This window comes from Cupressus sempervirens, chromosome 3 (assembly GCF_028749045.1).
Source record: "Cupressus sempervirens isolate cs-2001-9-10 chromosome 3, ASM2874904v1, whole genome shotgun sequence".
Lineage (NCBI taxonomy): Eukaryota > Viridiplantae > Streptophyta > Pinopsida > Cupressales > Cupressaceae > Cupressus > Cupressus sempervirens.
The window spans coordinates 205,536,982-205,561,720 of NC_143120.1; the positions used below are offsets into that span (position 1 = coordinate 205,536,982).

The 24,739-nt window shown below is 34.5% G+C and overlaps 1 protein-coding gene across 1 annotated transcript; it reads left to right on the forward strand.

The window, feature by feature from the left end:
* The first annotated feature begins 718 nt into the window (after nucleotides 1-718).
* LOC149565539 (uncharacterized) lies at nucleotides 719-24,490 on the forward strand. Its single transcript, XM_089819053.1, has 3 exons — nucleotides 719-828; nucleotides 1,050-1,155; nucleotides 24,126-24,490. The coding sequence occupies exons 2-3, from the start codon at nucleotides 1,062-1,064 to the stop codon at nucleotides 24,275-24,277; spliced, it is 246 nt and encodes an 81-aa protein (XP_089675179.1). The 5' UTR covers nucleotides 719-828; nucleotides 1,050-1,061; the 3' UTR covers nucleotides 24,278-24,490.
* The last annotated feature ends 249 nt before the right edge of the window (nucleotides 24,491-24,739 follow it).

Consider the following 24,739-nt stretch of genomic DNA (forward strand, 5'->3'; position numbering starts at 1 on the left):
GAGGAGGTTTGATTGGAGAAATTCAATGGTGTCAAGATTAAAAGGTATATGAAAGTGGGTGATAAAGAAAGCTGGATGGATAAAAGAGGGAGAGTTTTTGAAATATGGAGAGGGAGATAGAAGATATAGATAGAGATGAACATAGAGTGAGAGGATGAGAGAAATTGATAGATAAATAGAGAGAAAGATCTAGAGATAAAGATAGGAATAAATTTAAGGAGATACATAGGGAGAGATAGAGAGGAAGAGATAGATAGAGATATAGATGGTAAGATAGATTGGTAAAGAGAGGAGGAAATATAGAGAGGATGAGGGATAGATTGAAAATGGGACAAATACTTACTTCATGTTCCATACATCTACAATAGAGATACATAGGGAAAGATAGAGAGGAAGAGATAGATAGAGATATAGATGGTAAGATAGATTGGTAAAGAGATGAGGAGATATAGAGAGGATGAGGGATAGATTGAAAATAGGACAAATACTTACTTCATGTTCCATACATCTACAATGTACCCATTGCACACCAAGGTACAATTTTTAGTGAAAGAATAACTACATCCTTGCCAAAATGATTACCGTAGTTGCTAAAATATAGTTTTGGGATATGTAGTTTTGGAAAAGTTTCTTCTATTCGGTTTTTTATATTGGGTGAAATTATAAGTCGGGGAGGATTTTCACGGCTTCATCGTAAGCGAAGGTTAACAAGGGAAAAGCAACGCTGTGCAGATCAGGTATTTTTCCATTTTTTCTCAAACACAGTCAAAGATTCACTGCCTTCCATTGATTTTTCAGAGCTCGTTTGACACGAGTCTACCAGGATTGGCAAGCCTGCTTTTTAGCCCTTCTTTGTTGAAATAATTTTTAACAACTTTCATTTCATGTTAAAAAATCCATTGTTTTTAATTATTTGCTCTAATGGCGTTCAAATTGTGGCATAAGCTTCTGGTTGCCTAAAAATAAAACTGCGAAACAAATTTGTTTGCTTGCAATACATTTTAAGCCCGAGATTGAAGTTTAAAGTTTGTACAAATTGTTTATTGAAGGCCGATCTGAAGATGTCTGCAAAGGCGATATTATCGGCTACGGCTGGGGCTTTCGCACTTTCTTATCTCTTCTATGATTTGACCAGTCACAGGAAGATTTTTGGAGGTCTGCTATACTCTCACTCTTTCTCATTCTGAATCTTTAATTTACCGTGGCAATATTTTAATCAGGGCTAGGGTTAGGGTTAAGTTTAGTATGACTGTAGGATTAAAGTATAGTGGATATTTATATTGGTAAATTTGTTTCAAGGTGAATCGAATTGGGTGGTTGCAGTGACCGAGGATTATCGCTTCTCTTAAATTTACCCAGATTTTGCATTTGTCTCATTCGTTTGCAAATCCCGCAAATAGAATTGGATGTACTAGTCTGCCTGATAAAACTGGTCGACTGGGCAAAGAAATATTATTTAGGTTATAAAGCATTTGGTAGAGCTGCTTGTTAATTTTTTGTATTTTTGTTGGGATCATACTAATGCCCTGGTAGCGTGTATATCTTATTCATTAGTGCACAATGGGCCTTTTGCACAAAATTATATCCTCCAATTAATTGTTGACCTATTCCTTATAACTTTCTGTAAAAATGCATCCGGGAGAATGATTTGAAACATTGGAAACAATTTGCACACAGTCACCTGGAGACGGGGAGACTTGGAGGTCTTGGTGGCGTGCTGTTATGTCTATTTTTCAAAAAATATCAAATGTGAAATTCAAATTACTAATAGTAATACTAATACTTATTCTAATAGTAATTTCATTTACTCATTTAATATTATGCCATATACAGTCCAATAGTTCAAATCTCACGCGGAAAAAAATAAAAATAAAATGTTTTATTTTTATTAGTTTTTAATATGCTTCAACTCTGGAGAGGTGTTGGAGACGTTAACTTCATAGTGGGAGACTTGAGACATTGGGAGGCTTTGACAGGAAGGCTCTGGCCAAATTTGAAGTCTCCGGGTACATGTCTACAGGACGCATCTCCAGTGGGGGAGACACAGTCTCTTGGTGACTATATGTATATATTTAGTTAATTTCAGAAAATTCTGAACTAATATTTGCCAACTGATCATAGTCAGTGTGATCTATAGTATCTTTCTTTGCATGGCAAGTAATTTAACCAAGTTTAAGGATTTAAAAAAAAAAACAATTTTAGTATTAAATAATAAACATGATGCATTAACAGAGCCCCTACCCAGACGTTTGAAAGAGTGCGGGAAGTTTGAAACAATATAAGATAGGAGAGCAACAGATCTGAACATGTGTCAAAGTTGTCATTTACAATTATAAAACTGGATTAGTGGAGAAATGTGATTTTATTTTTCACATTGTGAAGTCTACATTAGAAAAAAAGGTTATCCTCCTATGAATAGATAATCCTCAGGTCTATGTCACAAATTTGCATTCATATCATTGCAAAAACTTGGTCTCCAGTAGATATTGACCAGTATTTCTCAGGGTTTCAAGGACAGAAAGACATGGTTTTGGGGGTGGGTAATTTTTTTTCTGGGATTTGGGGTTCATGTTGGGATGATATCAAAATAATCATATTGTGAAAAATAAATACAATTTTTTTGAACATTCAAATAAATAAGACTAATTAAATCAACCTAAGCACACAAACAGGAGACAGAAGTTCGAAGAGTTCATGGTTGAATTGGTTTCGGAGATGGCATTGGGTTCTGGATTTTAGGTATATTTTAGGGCAGGTGAGCTTTTTGAGCTCTTGTTTTCATCACTGTTTTTCTTCTTCCCATAAATGTAATGGTATACCATATATTTAATCACAAAGACATGTTACAAAACTTACCAGAGACATCATCACAAAAGGCAAAATACACGAGTCTTTGAAGATGTTCAGTGTAGCCAGTGGATACCAAGTCAACATCAGAAGTGTCAGCTTTTCAAGCTTGGAATTTTATTATACAGATTGAAAGGGTTCATAACTGGATTCATTGGCATTTTTGTGAGCAAGTTGGTATATATTTCTGGAGATGTCCTGCCAGTTGATGTGGTCATTTTTGGAGGATCTTGGTATCAAAAATTCTCTAGATTATAAATTTGGAAGCACCATAGTTGATTTGATTGTTTTGAGCTTTTTATTTGACTGTAAGAGAAAGGTCAAATTTGTAGTCTATAAGTTAAGCATAATTATTTGAGGCATATCCTAAAGTCATGAATTTCAAATTCTTAAGTTGAGGTCCAGACGATAGAAACCCCATAAAAAAGAGCACTGGATGGCTTGAGTGTTATTTTTGAGGGGTAGCCAGCTGGAGATTTGCTTATAGGATCCTCAAGATTATAATTGTTGAGTTGATGAAGTTCTATTCTATACAGCACATATAAATTTGTTTCCTTTTGAAAGTGAGTTTTGGAATTCTGCACGGTAGTGTGTTGAATCATATAGATGAGAGTGTTCTTTCAAGTAGCAATATATATGCATAAAAAATAAAAATTCTTTGCAATCCAAATGAAACACATTTAAAAGAATGGTAAAGAAGACCATAAAAAATCAACTAGAGGAATGCCTAGGACGTTGAGCTGCTGAAAACTAATTTCTAAGTTGAATTTATATTGATGTGTATTTGAGTGCAAATTTATTTTGGAAGTCTACTCCAAAATTGTAGAAGTAGAACCAAATACAAGAAAGAGGCTTCTTCATAGCAAAAGGGAGGTGAACTTGAGTCTTACATCTTTAAAACATCTGAAACAGATATGAGGTCCCAAGATGCCTCTTTTGATGAGTTTTTTTTGGGGAGCAGGACTAACAATGAAAACTTTTTAAATTTGGAGTGATGCTCAAGTCACATATGCTATTAAATTGTGGTCAATTGTTCCCCTTCATGAATAGAGTGGTCTCTAGTCTAGACCGTGTAGCATTTTTATGGATTTTATCTTGCTTTAATTTAGAAAATCTTTGTTGTCTAGATCTATAGGAATAATGCCCATGAATTGTTCTTGATGCTTGTCTGCAAGCTCATTAATTAACAATAATTGAAGTTATTGAGTGAACACTACTATTTTTGTCATCATTATGTTGATGAATCAGAATTTCGCTGGATGATTTAAAGAGGTCTAACTCCAAACAAATATTCATCCTATTTTTCTAATATCGTGACTATTTTTAGGATATCAAAAAATATTATTTTAAATATATAATTAACTCAATTAATCTGACAATGAAGATGAGAGTTTAGAAGCGCTTCGCATTTGATGAATGCTTTTGAGTGAACACTACCATTTTTGTCATCACCATATTGATGAACAAGAATTTTTTTAAACTAGTTACTGGAGGATTTTACAAGATCCAGACAAAAACATACATCTCTCGAAGAGTAGTAGTGCTCATGGTGATCACAGATCAAATGTTGAAACTACAATGCATCTTTTCGTTTGTAACTTTATTTCAGTCAACAAGATGAAATTTCTTCAGTCAACAATGGTGAATGGCTGAAAGCTAATTTGTCCAAATCTTAAGACAATGGCGTAATAAGTGGGGAATAAGGTCTTTTCTTGTTTCCAATGTTACCTCTATTTCATGTGAGGCCATTAGAAATCTGTTGAGAATAAGTTCAAAGGTGTTTTGTTTATGGTGTTGCTACTGAGCAAGCCCCCTAGTAGAATGATTCCTACTATTCTTTCTACTGGGATGGAAGTGGTGAAAGTTAACATGTGGGCTGTACATTTTTTAAAGTGGGTTTTTGAATAAGAAAGAAGTGGAATGCTTCCATATCTTATTCTATTTTATTTTAGACTAGTTCTAGGGAATTTCCCATTCATTTAACAACTTACAGCCTCTCAGAAAAATTCAAATTAAGGTATTACAGTATATGATCCTAACAAGATCTGTGTAGAAAATGTTTAGATTAATTGGCAGTTATTATATTACAATCTTTTTTTAATTTGTGAAACATGTGATATACTTTGTATATCAATACTTATAATTAGGGTTAGTTGTGAGAATACAAACAAGCAAGACTGGTTTCATATTTATTTTATAGCTTTAGAGAGATGATGTTCAGTGAGAGATTTGGAGTTTGCCAGACATTTGCCCATGCATAATATATTGCTCTGACAAACAAACAAGACTGGTTTTATATTTATTTTATAGCTTTAGAGAGATGATGTTGAGTGAGTGATTTGGAGTTTGCCAGACATTTTCCCATGCATAATATATTGCTCTGACAAAGAATATATCATGTTATTGTATCTTAACCTGAAGCTGACCCTCTTCATGCAAATACATTTTTCACCGGTGCAGAAACTTAATTAATTCCTGGTTTCTCAAATGAACTGTTTCAACAAATTTTATATTCTGTGGCCCCTCAGTTTGTTAGAGCTTGACTTTGTGTTTCTTTAAGCTGGATGCTGCAAGGTCTTAAAAAATGTCGTTGACTGCAATATCACCAATTGTATCCATTGCTACCAATTACAAATCATGTATTTTTGACTCTGTAAACTAATTTTCAACAAATCAGCAATCACAAGAAAACCAATGTCCAAATCCATCTTTTGAAGACTAAATATTGAAGATTTCAATGGTCAGAAAAGATCCTTTTCTTGGGAAGTATTTGGCAGCTTGCACTTTCAAAAAGAATTGGCAATTTTTCTCTAAAAGGATTGTCATTATTTGTCACCAAAGAGTTTGTTTGGTTAAGATCATTATGAAGCATATACTGTCAAAGAATGTGAATTTAGGGCATATGAAGTGAGTAGCGTACTTTCAGAAATCTTTTGTTTAGAAGCACTAAATTGTTTATAGGGTAGAATGGCAGATACTTTTATTATAAAACATGAAGTATCTGTACTCAAAAGATGAGCTCATTGTACATGAGGAAATCCTGTCAAGAACCATTTGTGGTGGTAGTATAAGCATTTATTGTTTAGGGGTTCAGTGTCATGGAATTCAACTAACAAGCTACCTGATGGCAGCTTGAGTGACCATTTTGGTCGTGGGATGAGACTGGAACCTTGATTTGTGATGCAACAGATTTTTTGCTTCATATGTCTAAGTATGACAGTAAATACGTGGAGAGAGAATTTAGTTTCTACTAGCAAAAGGAAGAAGATAAATACTAGATTATATAAACCATTGATGGTGGCAACGGGGCAAGGAAGGAATTGGCCATATATTTTTTGGTAGGACACCATAGACATAAGATGAAAAATGTTGTTGGATTTTAAATTTTTTTATGTTCTGTTTTCTGTATGAAGGCCAGTTACAGTGCACATGTAGCAGTTGTTGAGGTAGTGTAGGCTAAGACTTGCCTTAGAATTGTTCATCAGAAAGAGATATTGTGGCACATTGTAAAGTTGAACAACTTTCTGGAAGAATTTGTTTAGAAAATTGCATTTTAGTGTTGCGTATCATCCTTAGTAGATGGATTTGCCATAGTAATTAATTGGCGGTGACAAAATGTACTTGGGGGTTTTGGTAAGGAAGGAATTGGCCATATATTTTTTGGTAGGATGGCCATGGAAATAAGATGTAAAATGTTGTTAGATTTTAATTGTTTTTATGTTTCGTTGCCTGTGTGAAGGCCGGTTGCACTGCACATGTTGCAATTGTTGAGGTAGTGTAAGGCTAATGATTTTCCTTAGAATTGTTCATCAGATAGAGATATTGTGGCACATTGTAAAGTTGAACAATTTTTTAGGAAGAATTTGTTTAGAAAAACGCATTTTAGTGTTGCATATCATCCTTGGTAGATGGATTTTCCATAATAATTAATTGGTGATGGCAAAATGTACTTGGGGGCTTTGGCTTGAAATAAGTGTAGGCAGTAAATAGTGCAAGCACAAGCAAAGTTTAGTAAATCTAGGAACAATATGCATGCTGAGTGTGTTTCTAAAAGATTTGTGTTCAAAAAGCGCCCTATCATTGGGTGGAATTTATCATGTTAGGGGTGATGGAACTCTAAATTTTGACAAAATTTAGAGATTCCATGAATGTTGAGGAAAGCAAGAGTTCAAATGGAGATCAACAAAACAGAGAATAGCTATGTAAGACAACTATTGAGGACTTGGCTAGCATTTTACATTGGATCTACTACTTGGAACAAGTGATCTCAAACACATGATAGAGTAAGCAATGATGTTGGTCATCAAACATTGTTGAAGAAGATACAAGCCTCCATATGAATGATAGAGTATTCAACACTAAATAGCACGGTCAATAAATGACAAATTGGTTTGATTATGGATGCGATAGCTGATATTATTCATTGAACTGAACAGATGAAAGCGAGCATAACACTGATGTGCAAAATATCCGAATTGAAGGGTAAGAGAGACAAAACCATATCAAGCATCTAAAATAAAGAATGAATTACAGATTCTTATTTCTGAAACTTTCATATTAGTAGTGGAACTAAAGTTTTAAGACAATGATTAAGAGCCTAAGGAATATGATTCATTTGCCATGCCATCAAGCAACACGACAGTTTCCATTATCGTACAACACAATTATTTATATTTGCACCCTTGTTGAAAGTGATAGAAGTGTTTTTTTTTTTTGTGAACCAAGACAAATATGAGTTCTACAGGAAGCAGCGGTCAAGGATAGAAGATTTACGACAATACGAATGAAGACATTTGCATAGGATTGATCAGATGGAGAGAGAAACTTTGATGAATTCAAAGGCTCGATAAAGTCATGGTAAACAATAGAAATGCTATTTGCACACGATGATAGAAAGCGTTTATAAGTCTATTCACTGGGAGACTTCAAAGAATCGAACATTATGATTTAACCATTAGAAGGGAACTATTGTTCACATGTGGAGAAGAGTTGACCATGCCATCAGAGGAATCGAAGTCTAATACTCTCGCATTTCATAAAGACACCTTGAACAATTACAAAATCATTATTTTCTCAGCGTTGAAGGTTCCAATCGTATAGAAGATTTAACAATAAGCATCGTATAAGCAATCCACGAAAGAAGTGCCAAAAATATATTTGGGAAACTAATCATCAAAGAAGAATTAAAGGCGGCACATATCAAAGTAATGAAAGTATTGTTATCATTTAGATAACAAGACAAAACATGATATTAAAATAATGTTTTTAGTTACAGATATGAAGTAGTGCGATTGAACAATATGACTTTTAAATGTCGAAAAGGCACAACTCCAAGTGAAAAAAGATATAAGTGAGAAGTTGAATAGCAAGACATATTCGACAAGCATTTTATAAAAAAAGAAGAATTATTCATACATATTTGTACGGAGGAATAAGAAGCAAAAATATGGCTTTATAATGTAAATTCAATTATTTGTTAATAATAAAACGAAAAGTCCTTTGTTTATTTTTATTAAAAGGCATGGAGATTTAAACTGCAGTTGATTCGTCCTTTCTAATCATTTAAAAAAAAATTCTGTAAACAATTTATGTTAGATAAGTAGACGAGGTCATCTATGGCATTTTAAACTCAATCATCGTAGATATTATGAAGTATTTAATTGTTTTTGAATCTATCTGTCTTCCTGACCTTAGGAGTTAAAGTGCAAATGTGGACTAGTTTAGAATTGCATATATATATTTGATCCGTTGCTTCTTGATAATCAAATTGTTTATAGTTTATGTGCATAGAACATTATAAAGTTGTACATTATAATCTTTATTGTAGTTGACTTTGTTGCTCGAATAAGCTAAAGCATTGGTCTTTTTATAATTGAAGTATTGGATTTATATTTGAAGTCAAAGAATCTATAACTTCCTTCTTACAAGCCTCAAATCCATTGTTAAAACCTTAGACAATTCATTCAATTCAAACACTTAGAATTCAGTTTCATTTTGATCGAGTTTGAGGACCTTGCCAACCGAAGAACTCGCAAAGCTTAAATTTGCTATAGAAAACCCTTGAACTAGGCAGTCAACGCTTGAGGTGAAGGTCTACCTGCCTGGGTGTAGTGGAGCCTGAAGTGCAGGGGAATCAAGGTGATTCTCATTCGTTGGCCAGAACTAATTGTGGAATCCTATTAGAGAATTGGCAAGCTCTTGGATTTCCAATGTGTGGTTTTGGGAACCAACAAGGGGCTTTAAATATTTCAGAGTTGAATAAAGTAGTTTTGTAGTTGTATATTTTTCAATGTGACCCAACTGAGCACATATGCATTTTGTGGCATGATAAACCTCGTAAATCTCCATTAATATGTAAGAGATGTATTTGCCATGCAGAAAAGAGTTTGTCTTTGTTGGGCCTATTTCTGTTAGCTCTATAATTGACAATGCATTGCTAAATAGTTGTTTTTGATGGCAATGACAAACAGACTAATTACATGATATATTGGATTGGTAGACTAAATCATTTGATTTAAATTTTATAACTAGCATTTGTACCAGAAGATACATTGTTTACGCTGATCGGAGCATATGCTGTAGATATTGTCTAAAATGTAATATTTTTAACATTGTTAGAGAGGGTCGTTTATACTTTAGATAGAAACATATGAGCAAAATATATTGAATATCGAATTATTCATTGTTTTGAAAGAATGGAGAAATAAGTTTAGCATGCAATGATATTGGCAGTTATACACACAAGGAAAACCTTAATTCCACATCAAAATAGTTTACTCAAGGATGCTGCCATCATATTCTACACTCTTTGTTGACAGTATACATTTAGTAAATGTTGCTCAAGTCAAGTTCTATTATTTCAGCATTGCAAATAATGGCAAATTGATTACTGGCTGCTGTAACTTTTGGACAGGAAGGAAAAACTAAAGTAGTCTTCAATACAGTCAAAGGCAATCTTTAATGAAAATATAGTTCGAACTTAATCACAAAATATATATGCATAAATGCAAGCAACAGAAAAAATGACGCCATTTAAGAGGTGTGGTTGGAGTGTTTGCTGATTGAAAATTAAATTGTCAAAACTTTCAAGCTAGATAAAACTCCATTTACAACTCTTAACATTTAAATGGGAAGATAATGTTCTAGGAAACTCCTTGACTCTACGCACTTAAGCCCATTGTAAGATTATTGATGCTACAAGTGAAGGAACAGATATGCATCTTAAGGCTAATGGTACCCTATTAATTTACTTCCAATAATTACCACTAACTTAAGGATGAGTAAAGTAGTGTTTTATCATATTCTAATGTGCTAACATTTCGCTGCCAACCCAATGGACAACATTGCAAGGGGTAAGGTCGGTCTGGCAAAAACATGGAGGAAGTTGTTGTTGGTGCCGACTCCACTAAAAGGTATGAAAACTTTTGGCGGATCCTCAGCTCACAAGTCTGAGATTTTATAAAACAATCACTGGAGGAAGTCTTTCTAACCAGAGCTGTGTTAGCTGGGGACATGTCCTTGGCCTAAAAACCCCCATCCTCATACCCGAAACATGTCAGGGATGGCTTGGGGACATCCCCACCCCGTTCCCCTTTTTTGAAAATTCCTAGGAAATGTCTCGGAAACTTGGGGACTTTTGGATTTTTTTTTTCCCAGGATGTCTGTACGTCCCAGGGACAGTTGGGGACACCTTGGAAGTCCCTGGGACACTTAAAAATATTTCTCTTCTATAAAACATTTTAAATTTTTTTTTTAATAGTGGGCCCCTCCTTCCAAGTTCACCCTAACATGCTTATTACTGTTTGGTAGTAAATTCCTTCTATTTGGGGCCCTCTGATTAGTATTTGACATTACGTTAAGAATCATGGGATTAATATTGCTGTTACAGTCATGCTACACGCTCAAAATTATATAGCAGACTGTTTGCAAGGTGCTGGGAAAGTCTGAAAAGTGCATTGTAGACCTAGAACATGCATCCTTATGTCATTTTCTGACAATACAGCAGTGCTTGGTTGTTCTTGGGTTGATATGAGTCCTTTGTAGAAAAGATGTTGAATATTGGAAGTTGTCAAGATGCAATCTTACTGTAACAAACCTGTATCATTATCAAAACTGTATAGAGGAACTTTTTGTGTTAATATTAGTCCACTTACAATGAATTGGAATTTTAGTTTTAGAATTAAATGATAGTAGAGTGTTTTCAATTTGGAAAGGTTGGTTATTGTTCTTGTTGCTTGTGAAAATGAATTCTAAATTATGTTCTTGGGTAGATTTCAAATTTTTATGTTATTATTTTAATATTACATGCGGATTGACAATAATGCCAAATAATGAATGCATTATAGCATATTGGGCATTGAGTTTGATTATTGAAATGTTGTATGTTAAGGTTCTATGATGTTTAAATGACATGGTTTATCCTTGTCTTCATATGAATGTAATGTATATATGCAAATTTTCCTATATATTTATATTTTCCCTATATTTATATAGCTGTACCCATTTGCTGTTCCCCCTCATCCCCAAAATCGGCAATTTTCTTTGCCGTCCCAAAAACCCATCCCACTATGCCTTGCCGTCCTCGTCTCGAATCCAAAGCATAACGCAACATCGGGTATGAACTTTGTGGCACAATCCAAAGGAAAGAATGCAAATAACTAAATACAAGTTGCAGTTTTAATGCACAAGGAATCAAATGAGCTCGTAGTTATACAAGAAGGTATTACGAAGTAATTTGTAAAATACTTGCTTGTTATTAACAGAGACCGAGGGGTCTATATTTTAAGAAGCATTTTATTCTAGAAACAAAAAATTAAATATTAGAAACATTCTAATATTTACAGAAGATTACAATAGATAACCATTAGATACTAAACAAAGATAATAGAAACTATATATTATCGCAATACCCTCCCTTAATGGTTAATCTATCTTGAGCACGAAGTTGTCAAAAAGCGTAAAAGGGAGATTCTGTCTGCTTAGAGTGCTTCGCACTATTCATTGTGGGCTGTAAACTAGGTTACTTAGGTAGGGCAGCTAAGCGCTTCAAACATTCAACCTTCATGTGCCTAAACTTGTGGCAATAGATGCATTGAATGTTCTTTTTTCGAGAGCCTTTTGAATTTGGAGTAGAGGATTTTTGCTGAGAAGATTGTTGAGATTTGCTTGCATCCTTCTGAAAGGATTTGACAGCAAGGGCTTGCTTTGTGGAGGTGGAGTTGGAAGTGCTACCGAACTGTTGTTTCCATCGATTTTGCTGAAGCGGAAGTGTGCAGAGATCAATGAACTTTAGATCAACGCCAAAAGATGTGATGTTGAGAGTCTCAATAAAATGCTTGTAGGACTTTGGTAAACTTCGGTGAGTGATAACCACAATGTCCTCTTCCTTCATCTTGCGACCAGTGGCAATTAATTGATCATAGATTTCATGAATCCTATTCAGGTGAGCTTGGAGCAAGGTTTGCTCATCCATGATAATAGAAAACAGTGTGTTCTTCAAGAAGAAATCTTTGCTATTGTCAAAAGTCTCATGAAGACCTTTGAGATGTGCCCATATCTTGGTAGTTGTCTTACCAAATGGAATCTGAGAGAGCTGATCATCAACTATAGATAATTTGAGAAGTATCACCGCCTCCTGATTATTCAAATTCCATGTATCCTGATAAGTACCAGGGGCAATCGGACGCTTTGTAACACCCAAAACAATTTGATTAGTATTCTGATATTAAAAAATTGCTATGCTTCGTTGCTTCCCAGTGCCATAATTTTGACCATTGAACTTTGGATTGCTCGAGAGCAAAATATTGGTCAATGATGCCATTGCATGTTTTTCAATGAAGTGTGAAAATCTGTGAAGGCATGTTCTTCGAGGCAAAAAAGCAGAAGACCTAAAAAATTTGAAGGATGACCCAGTAGAGAGCTCGAAAAACCTAGAAAGAACATGTCGGTTTTTGGATCCGTTGGCTAAAAAATTGAGGCACCCAAAAAAATCGGACAACCCAGTTGAGCTCTTAGAAAACCCATCAAGAATCTAGGTGCCTTCACATAGGGAATAAATACCACTTTTAAAAAAAAAAATGGAAAAAACAGGCAACAAAATTGTAATGATCCCATCTTTTAGCTCTCACGTTCTCCAAAGTCTAAGTGGAGGATAAGAAGAAATTAAATTAATTTCTTATTAAGTCATTCAATTAAAGATTAAAAATTACAAGGGAGTAGCTTCTAGGGTATGTATTAATTATTGGAAGGATGGAAGCCTCTCGTGATTTAATTAATTATTGCTAGGGAGGAATTTCTAGAGAACGCATTAATTATTGGAAGGAGGAAGCTTCTAGCTCTTGCAATTAATTAATGTTTTAGTTCCTCCCAGAAGGATGAAGAAAAGGATAAATAGGGCTGAAAGTCCCATTGCTGATCATTGGATGATTATGACTTGCATTTGATAAGAGCTTGGATGTGTGAATCACACTTCTTTTTTTTGGCAATAGAGGACGTTCATTCTCTGTTGTAACATTCTAGACGTCATTCCCTTAGGGTTTGGCCTTTGGAATACATCTCTTTGTAATTGATTGCAGCATTCTCAACATTAATATAATTTCAGCCTTGGTTCAACTTTTGGGCATTCCTGGGTGCCCATTACAGTGGTATCAGAGCTATTTCTAGGGTATCCATTACAATGGTATTAGAGCTATAAGTCCTGTCATCCTGTGGAGATCATATAGATAGCCGGATAAAGGGAAAAGTGTTTGACAAAATGTATAGTAGTCCAGATCAAGATGTGATGTTTAGACAGTTATTGGGTACATTAGAGAAGGGGCAACATATGTAACAGGAGAAGAATAGGATGCAACAGGAGCAAAATAGGGGAATGGATATGATGTTGTAGCTTATGGCTAGATAGATGGGCATCAACATTGACGATTTGTATGTTGCTCCAGAGCAGAAGGTAGTTGATTCCTCAGGTGGGATCGAGACACGTATAGAGCCAGCCAGCTATGATGTTGGTGATGTGGGCATTTCGGCAAAGTCAGTAGAGACATGCATGCCAAGTTAGGAGACCACATACGAAGCCTTGTCAGGGGATGATGATGCAACAATAGTGGAATTAGGAGAATGCAAGGGAATTGTCATATCAACAACCACTTCTATGTCAGTTGAACCATCCAACGAGGAGTTTGGCAGTAAGCATGCGGTTGTAGATGTGTGCTCTGATGATAGTACACTTGTTATTGCTAATGAGGTGAGCAATATAGTGACAGAGTCATATTATACTATCGATCAACAAAGTGTTAATGTTCACTCTTGGGATAGTACTATGTTCAACATGGATACAACATTGTCTTATGACAATTTGATGTTTGAGGCTGATCATTCGCCTGAGTGGAGTTTGGCTCAGTTTTCACCATCTACAAAGATTCAGTTTTGTGTTGCAGCAGTTGGGAGGAAGAGGTTTCATAGATCTTCTATGGAGCTGCCTTCTAGTGACATCTAGACTTATACTTCATCAGCACAAGTTTTGGGAGCTAACTTCTAGGACATGTGGTTGGTCTTAATGATTTTCATTTGCAGTTTGTTTAATGTCCATATGGATATCACATATTACTTCAATTGGGATCCAGGTGGAGGTTGGAGTTCATTATGTTACTTAGTTGCTTGAGGACAAACAATTTCAAGGAAGGCGGATTTGTAATGATCCCATCTTTTAGCTCTCACGTTCTCCAAAGTCTAAGTGAAGGATAAGAATAAATTAAATTAAATATCCTTATAAAGTCATTCAATTAAAGATTAAAAATTACAAGGGAGTAGCTTCTAGGGTATGTATTAATTATTGGAAGGATGGAAGCCTCTCGTGATTTAATTAATTATTGCCAGGGAGGAATTTCTAGAGAACGCATTAATTATTGGAAGGAGGAAGCTTCTAGCTTTTGCAATTAATTAATGTTTTAGTTCCTTCTAGAAGGATGAAGAAAAGGATAAATAGGGCTGAAAGTCTCATTGCTGAGATGATTATGACTTGCATTTGATAAGAGCTTGGATGTGTGAATCACACTTCTTTTTTTTGGCAATAGAGGACATTCATTCTCTGTTGTAACATTCTAGAGGTCATTCTCTTAGGGTTTGGCCTTTGGAATACATCTCTTTGTAATTGATTGCAGCATTCTTAGCATTAATATAATTTCAGCCTTGGTTTAGCTTTTGGGCATTCCTGGGTGCCCATTACAAAAATAGACACGATTTTTAGAGAAATTTGGATGCGAGTGGTAGAAAAATCTAGGTGTGAGTTGCAGAAAAATGACGCCCAATAGACCTCTACGTGAATAGCAGAGAATAACCCTTGATTTTCAAAGGATTCAATCACGCTAGTTATAGATAGAAGGATGCGAGTCTAGACAAATTGACACAATTTTTTGGTAGAAAGCCCTAGTTGAACTAGAGGTTTTGGAAGCAAATATGCTTGAAAATAATTTCGAAAACAAAAGGTAGATAATTTCAACCAAGAAATTAGTAATTATTTTCGAATTTTTTAGAGTATTGGCTCTGATACCATATTAGGAAGTAATTGGTAAAGTACTTGTTATTAACAGAGACTGAGAGGTCTATATATACAAAAGAATGGAACGATATCCTTAGGAAACAATCATAAAGAATAGAAACATCCTATTCTAGAAACATAAAACTAAATATTAGAAACCTTCTAATATTTATAGAAGATTACAATAGATAACCATTAGATACTAAACAGAGATAATAGAAACTATCCATTATTGTAATAGAAGACACATCCCAACATAAAAAGTTTTTGTTTCCCAAATGATGGGATATGTTTTGCAGGGAACTTAAAGCACGATATCTAGAAACTTCGATGGCCATTTTAGACGTAGGATTGATACCAACTTGTCTCATAATCATTATAAATCTGATATAATCCATCCTACACTTTAGTTTTACAATGTCCAGATAAACGAACTATGAAAGCAATGATTCACTATTGTTCATAGGATTTGCAGCACTGAATCATATTTTAACACATTCATACTATTCCTGCCATTAAATGGATTTTCACAAAATGAGGGTAGCAGTAGTAATATGCTGCTCAAGTTTATGCCAAAGGAGGCTTACACAACTGCAATAAGTCTCCTGATTATTAAAAAGCTATTATTGATTTGTCCATCGTAGATTTACACAAGTCGGCGGATGTATTTTTAAAGTTAAGAAATCAACATTACCATATAGTTAAAAATGGTTTCTGGTACCTAACATAACCAAAAAAAGATCATGGTTTATCCAAGACTGAGGAACTAGGTAAATAGAATGACCCCCAGTTATAGATTAATTCATTAAAACAAAGTTTCCTATAAAGAAAATAAACTATCGGGTTCACTGAACTCGCACAGAAATGAAATGTATAAAGGCAACTCATATAGTGATTCTAGTGAAATACCAACTACGCATTGAGCTAGCCATCTGTACATTAAAACACATTCAGACATACTGAGTTTAACAGATTTGGAACCTGAAACTTCTACCATATTCTCCAAGAGAAAGGTTGCCGTTACTACATCAGCCAGAAAGGAAAGCCCACCCTGCCTGACACTAGAACCGCTCTCCCTCTCAGGGAAAAAAGAAGCATTTTCTTAACAAGTCCTTATCTATTATTAGTCTCCACCCTTTCCCTGAATCCCGAGCAAGCAAGAATTTCTCTCTTCGTAATTTTCACCCTAAAACTGTTTCTTTTTATCCAATCCAATGTTTAGTAAATTTTTGAATCTTTTTAGTATTTTCAAATTTTCAGACAATCAACAATTTTCGGCCATCAAACATTCAACAGTTTTCAGATATACGACAAGTTTCTGGCCATTGTGTGCTACAATAAACAAGCCTATTGGCTTAATGAGAGATATCCTTTTGATAAGGAATTTTATGCAGATTAACAATCAATGAATGCAAATAAAATAAATTAATGCATGCAATTTCTTAGAGGTTATCCTAAACATAAATATCCCACTTCATTCTATCAATTTTATCAGTAGCTTTGTCTTTTATATTTGGCTTTACTCCTTCAGAGCTAAGAGAGTCTTCATTCCATATTTAATGTATCATATTTTCTGATACATTCTACTATTAAGGATTGATCATTTATTCCATTTACTTGTTAAAATTTCCCAGCTTTGATGTTAGAATTACTTTCTTCTTTGCAACAATCGAGCATTATCATCATCTTACTAGTTATCATTTATTGCTGAATTTTTCTTCATAATGTTTAACTAATTTCTGTTGACTCTTGTTTAGATTTCAACCAATTCAATGTCAGAGTACTTTTTATTAGCTTTTGCTTCTAAAGAGGACATTACTAGGTCTTTAGGCTAAGTTATCGATCCTGGTTTGGTCTGTGATTCAAACTTTCTTGTCTTTTTGCAAATTTTGTCATTTTGTGGGGTTGGGTTTATTCTGTGCTCATCCATATTTTCATGCTCTTGCATGTTCTTGCATCTTGCTTGCATGTGTTTTTTGTGAGTTGCATGCTGCTTGCATATGGTGTTTACCACATGAAGCTTATGTTTTGTTGCACGGATGTTTCTCTGATGAATTTTTATAATTTTCTCTTTAAAAAATTCTGGTAGGTTTTCATAATTTTCTTACATAATTTTATCCCTTACAAAAATTCTAATGGGGTTTCATGAATTGTTCCCTTAAAATTTCTTTTGATGGAGTTTCATAATTTTTTCTTCATTAAAAAGTTTTTGGTGGGTTTAAATGTTTTTTTTGAGGAAAAAAGTAGCTGTTGTGTTTGAATAATTTTTTATTAAAAGATTGTTTGTTGGGTTTTAAGATGTTTTTTCCTTTAAAATTGTCTATTGCTTTTTAGTATTTTTTTACTCAGACATTATCTATTGGGGGTTTAATAAAATTTTCCTTTAAATTTTTTAATTGGGTTTTACTGATTTTATTAAAAAACTATGTTACCCGGGGACGCGTTTCCACCCCTCAACCTAATGTTTCGGAAACGGGGAGGTTTTGGGGATGGGGGGACGAAAGGGGAGATTTTCCAGACGTCCCCACCTAGAGAAGAAAATAGGAAACATGTTCCCAAAACTTTGGAAACGGTCAACAAGTTTCCGAACCACGTTGACCGTTTTGGGGACTGTTTTTCCGTTTCCTAACGTCCTGGGGACTGCATAAAAAATTTCCTATTAAAAATTTATTAGACTCAAAAAAACCATTACAAAAAATGATTTTCCAGTCATCTGCAGGCCCGGACTTGTGGAAGTCATTTTTTTAATAAAATATATTATAAAATGAATGATTAGGGGCAGCTGTCATAGTATCTTTGTTTTCATTTTGAGGCTCAGGATGATAGTGATAGTGACTTTGATATAGATGATTAGGGATAGCTGCCATAGTATCTTTGTTTTCATTTTGACTTTGATGTTTCAAACTTTGGAGTGTTTTGTCTTGACACTATATGATCATTGATAGTTGATACATTGATGGAATGATTATATATCAATATGATCATTGATAGACTATAGTTGATACTTTAAAAGTTTAAAAATTTAAAGTTTGAGTCTTTATCTTTTCAATATTTCTATTTTATTGAGAGTTGATGTTTTTCATTCTCTTATTTGATTTATTTCATTATGTACTAATGGTATTTTAAGTACTTAGATAATGATTGAAAATGATGCTATTCTATTAGATCCTGATTGCTATGCTCTATGATCATTGATGAATGGAGTTGATAATTTTAAACTTTGTTGCTGTGATGGATGTAGAATTGATGAATATATTTGAAAATTCATTATATATATATATATATATATATTTGTCCCCTGCCGTCCCTTATTTCGGCCAAAAAAAAAAAAAAACTGTCCCGGAAACCCATTTCCCCACCCCCCATCCCCTCGTCCTAGAAACTTGGGGTAACATAGTTAAAAAATGAAGTTTTGTATTCTCTAATCCATGTCTCAGATTTTGTTTCCTGGTTTTGATTGATCTTTCACTTCAAAAATCAAGTCCAGTTTCTTTATGATTTTTCTCTTCAAAAATTGGTTCTTTAAGTAATTCATGAAGTTCATGTGGGATTTTTGGTTAGATGTTTTGCAGATTGGGGGAGGGTAAGTCACATGCTCATCTCAGTGGTAGAGTCAGTGGCAGACTCTAGTCTCTTATTGCAGAGCGTTCGGAAGAAGAGGGCACCCTTCTCTGTTGTTTTTTGAACGGAATGACATATTTTGGTTACTTTTGGTCATTAACGTTCTGTAGATCTAGGGAGTGTCTTAGCAACAACAATAGAATGTTTTGAAGAATTTATGACCACAAGAGATGCATAGTCTTTTGTAGAGAAGTTAGCAAAGACCATTAAGGGAGGCTATTGGAATAGTGTAATTTTTAAAAATGGTTATCAATCTTTAGTTTATTAGATAGTTTCTATTTTTGTCCTTAGTTTTTTTTTAAGAAATATCATCTTTGTAAATCTATATAAGGAGCTTTCGTCTACTCCATTTAATAAAACATCAATTTACCATAACAATGAAAGGAACACCGATTAAGGTGATTTTTACAAAGGGCTCACTGTCAGTAGGTCTAAATACCCTTATACTAAAGATGTATTAGAAACTATTTTATTGACAAAACGTGAACTGATAGAATTACATTTGTCTACGCATGAAACAGTTCTAGTTGAAAGCACAACAGTCACTGACAACAGAGATCCAATACAGATCTTCTGTTAGCATAGATCAAACCTCTGTGACACAGTATGTAAGACCTTAACTTTCTTCTGCTTACACACTGCTGCTAGACACGAAACAGTTCTAGTTGAAAGCACAAATTACTGACAACAGAGATCCGATACAGATCTTCTGCTAGCATATATCAAACCTCTGTGACACAGTATGTAAGACCTTAACTTTCTTCTGCTTACACACTGCTGCTAGATATTCACCAAAATAGACTAGCGTTATATCACATTCAAATCTTTATCTTACTTGCATCCACACATCACTCTTCTACATGCTTGGATACAAAAGATGCCTTTGCTTATTGCATACAATAAGGTTGCCACAAATGTCTGCCCTACAACAAAACATGTAGGCCCCAGAACAAAAGAAATTATAATTGTATTTAACATGCTACGACGAATCCTAAATTTGGGTCATAGTTAAGAAATTTTTTCCAACATGTTACTTCAGGACCTAAATACTAGTAACACTTAAAGATGCATACATTTCATTTTACATTTACTGAAAGACAAAGGAACTATTGGAACGCCACAACTTCCCCTGAGTAGACATTCCATTAATGTTTTTTTTCCACGTTCTCCCCCCCCCTTTTTGCCACAATGACATAGGGCTTAAACCCAAAGTTGAAAATTCAAACAATTAGAACAGTTTGCACATAGAAACCTTTCTGTACCTTTTTTTAATAATAGTAAACTGCTTCCACTCAACAACAACCACACCCATCTGGACACACAAACTTGTTCAAGATTGTAGCTGTGATAGAGATCTTTACCTCTGATATGGACAATATAAATATTGTATCAACAGCTGGAGAATATATTTACGATAATACTATTTGGAGACTTGTGTCATGCAATGAGTCACGTGTCTTGGAAATTGAAGAGGCCTTTGGGTGTAATCTGAAGTGCCTCTCATTTCTATTTATACATGTGACCACTTAGTGTAATGAGACATGACATCAAGTGGGAAGCATTGTACTTAAATCGATAAAAGAGATTTTTCTGGTGTGGTTGGGTTTTTACCTTCAAGGTTGAAGGGTATTCCCAGGATAATCTCTTGTGTCTTTTGTTCTTATATATATAGATATTTATTGCCGTTTATCACTATTTTTGGGGAAAATATTAAAAACATGGTATTAGGACTAGGTTAGATAATAGGAATATAAAAAACTAGTGTAACTGCAAGAAAGATCTCTTCTATCTGAGTGTCTAATCGTGCATCTAATCTATGTGGTTTGTTAGTTCCCAACTTTGCAACATTGTCATGCTGCTTCAGTTCGTATTGTTAGTATTTCTTTTATATTTCATTTTCTGTTGCTTTTGGGTGGTCATACGACCATATTCATGTCTTCAAATGCACCATGTCATCGCAAAATCTGGACGTGACGTTCTTTTTCGTTCAAGCCAAGAGTTGCATCAGATGCTCATGCTTCGCCGGTTCATGTTTGAATTGTTACATATAATTTGAGACATTTGCCTTCCTTAACGACATCGTTAAATGTCATTCTTCATTTACGAGGTGGCCGTACATTTGGCTCATGAATTGATGTCATTAGTTCTACTTTATGCCTGCCTCTTAGCTGGACAGAAATATTCAAGCTGTTCCTTTACCACGGTTCAGCTATTCAACTGTGATCAAATTCTTTTATGTTTTTCCTATGTTCCCCTGAGTTTCCGAGATGGGGACCATAGGGCACGGTATGATGGGTTTTTGGGACAGCAAAAAAATTTGCCGATTTTGGGAACGGGGGGGAACAACAAACAGAGACAACTATAGAAATATAGGGAGATCATAAAATATATAGGGAAATTTGCATATATACATTGCATTCATATAAAGATATGAATAAAGCATGCCATTTAAACATCATAGAACTTTAACATACAACATTTCAAATATCAAACTCAATGCTCAATATGCTATAATGCATTCATAATTTGGAATTATTGTCAATGTACATGTGATATTAAAATAATAACATAAAAATTTGAAATATACCCAAGAACATAATTTAGAATTCATTTTCAATTTCAACAAGAACAATAACCCACCTTTCAAATTGAAACACATTACTACCATTTAATTTTGAAACTACACTTCCAATTCATTGTAAGTGGACTGATATTAATACAAAAAGCTCCTCTATACAATTTTGATCATGATATAGGTTTGTTATAGTAAGACGGTATCTTGACGCAACTTCCAGTATACACCATATCTTCCATAAAGGACCCAGATCAACTCAAGACCAACCAAGCACTGAGGTATTGCCAGAAAATGACATAAGGATGCATGTTCTAGCTCTATAATGCACTTTTCAGACTTTCCCAACACCTTGCAAACAGTCTGCTATATATTTCTGAGCATGTAGCTTGACTGTAACAACAATATTAATTCTATGATTCTTAACTTAATGTTGTCAAATACTAATCAGAGGGTCCCAAATAGAAGGAATTAACTACCAAACAGTAATAAGCATGTCAGGGTGAACTTGGAAGGAGGGTTCACTTTAAAGTTAAAAAAAAAATGTTTTATTAATTTTTTTTTAGTAAGTGCTGATGTTGTCCATAAAATCAGAGATGCCCATCTGTCTCGGGGACTTCTGAGGCATCCCCAATCGTCCCTGGGACTTACGGACGTCCCCAAAAAATATTCCTGAAGTCCCCAAGTTTTTGGGACATTTTTTGGGAATTATTAGAAAAGGGGGACTGGGTGCAGATGCCCCCTAGCCGTCCCCAAGTCCCCAAAATATTTCCAGTACGGGGACAAGGGTTTTTAGGCTGGAGATGCGTCCCCGGTTAACATAGTATTTTTCTTGTTAATCGATGAGTGAGTTCGACATGGCATTGGTTTTGTCTATTCTATTCATTTGATGAATTGACAACCGTCTATGATGACATGGTACCGTCGATGATATGAATTGAACAACTTGGATTCATCATGTGTTGAAGTAGAATGTTTGTGGCTAATAAGATTGTCCGTCGCTTATGATACAGTTTCTGTCAATATCTTTGTGGGTGTCATCAGTTCTTGTAGCTGCTGTCTCTTGCTATTCTGTGGGTACCTTTTCATTGGTAACGACAGTTTCTATTAAGGTATGAAGTTTAAATCAGGGGATTTCATTATTCTTGATGATCGGAGGTATAGGTGTATATATGGCTGTATAGGAAGTTTGTTGATTCTTATGCCTGGAGAATATACTTTTTTACTGTAATATGTGTTGTAGATTTTTGTTGCTGTATTATACATCTGTAAACATAAGCTTTAGGTGAAGGAGATATAACAACCTTGGAGCCTGCCTGAAGCATCACAACATCTTCTGTTTATTTGACCGAGTGTGAAAATGATATATTTAGTTAGAATCGTACGAGTCTGGTGCATGCATAAAAGATTATTCCAAATGATCTGGGCATGATTCATTCACTTGTCAATTGTCAGAAGCTTCTCCATATTTTCAGTTTGATTGTTCACTTGTCATATTCCATATAATGTAGTTATAGATCTTTTGATGGTTTGAAGTCTTTCCACCTTACTTTTCTTTACTTGGGACGTTTGAAGGGAGATTGCCTTCAGTCACCTTTGGCAAATCATTAGATTGTTTTAATTCATTTTCTCCTCTCGTATTTCTGAAAATTGTCTGAATTGGCATCTTCCTCTTCGCTGTCGTTGTGTACTATTTGAAACTCTTTTTCAGTCCCTTAAACATTTTAGCCGCATTTTGTTACGTCCAAAAAGCAGTTATTTAAATTAATGAAAGAGATAAAAGTACAAAAGAGCATGTGTGGTAACAGCCATTCATTTCATGCAGGCTAAACTGGTAATTGAAGAAATGGTGATCAGTAAGTATCATTGTTTTGTGGCAGGTTTTTGCGACTATTCAATTGTTTGAGGTCACTTGTCGAGTGATAAGTTGGTTTATATAAAGCCTAGTGATTAAGAAAAGTAAAATTCAAAATGCACATTATGTTCTAGCTTTCCTGGAGAGTAGATCACACTGGTAGATTTTATTGTCTTTTCTAAGATAGTCCATGTGATGGAAATTTATTGCAGAATCTCTGTAAGTGTTACTGTTCTGACTTCAGTGATTTCATATTCAGTGGGTGAGATGCAGTTAGACTTCTGTACTCTTTATCTCCTCTATCAAGCCGTGATTTGGGGAGGAAAGGAAGGAGGAAGATTATCAATATAAATGAAGATATGCCATTTTGAAATAGGTTATTGGAGAACAGAGATACAACTATAAATTATATATAATTTTGGTCTAAGTAGATCATATTATTTAGAAGGGACACTATATTATGCACTAGAGTTTGCTAAAATGACATTTTTGACAAATAAACTTTTTTTGGGGCATTAGTTAAAAATATGTATTTGGGAGTCTAGGTGGTTATTGTTGTTTTTTGTCAGTTTCTACATATTTTTGTATTTTTGTTGAACTTTGTTGTGAGCTAGAGTATATAATAATAAAAAGGACAAATTATCTTCCAATCCAGGAGTTGTGACTTTTAAATTAATGTGTATATCTTGGGTTTGCAGGTACTGTGCCCTCTACAGTTACCAACAAAGAATGGGCAGAAGAAACAGATAAGAGATTACAGGCTTGGCCTCGAACTGCCGGTCCTCCAGTGGTTATGAATCCAATCAGAAGACAGAACTTCATAGTTAAATCATCAGCAGGAGAATCTTGAAGCACATCAGATTTTATGCATCTACTTGGAATAATCTCAACTTATTCTCCTGTTTGAATAATCTGTTAATGGCGAGCAATTTTATCATTGTAGATTTTAAGATTACTGAATGTTTTTGCATTGGATGCTATATGTGTGGAATTCTGTCAACGTACTCCCCTGTTTGAATGATCTGTTAATGGCGAATAATTTTATCAGTTGAGAGTTTAAGAATTGTCTAGGTTTTTTTTTTGCTTCATGTACTTAATTTATAACAGCAGAAAGTCTTGTCATTACTGATAAATGGGTAATTATCACATAATAATTTGAAATGATTTTCAAAATGAATAAGACTTGATCCTTGGTCTTTTCTGCTAGAGGAACAATGACTATGGTAGCTTTGGATAAAACATTTAAACATGTATATTTAAATCTGTAGAAATCAAAATGTTATGAAGGTTTTCAACTGATTTTCTGGTGGAG

Bases quoted from the DNA above. Each gene is read 5' to 3' on its own strand.
- LOC149565539 (XM_089819053.1), top strand. From the start codon at position 1,062: ATGTCTGCAAAGGCGATATTATCGGCTACGGCTGGGGCTTTCGCACTT. The intron at 1,156-24,125 runs GTCTGCTATACT...TTGGGTTTGCAG, and splicing joins TCACAGGAAGATTTTTGGAG to GTACTGTGCCCTCTACAGTT.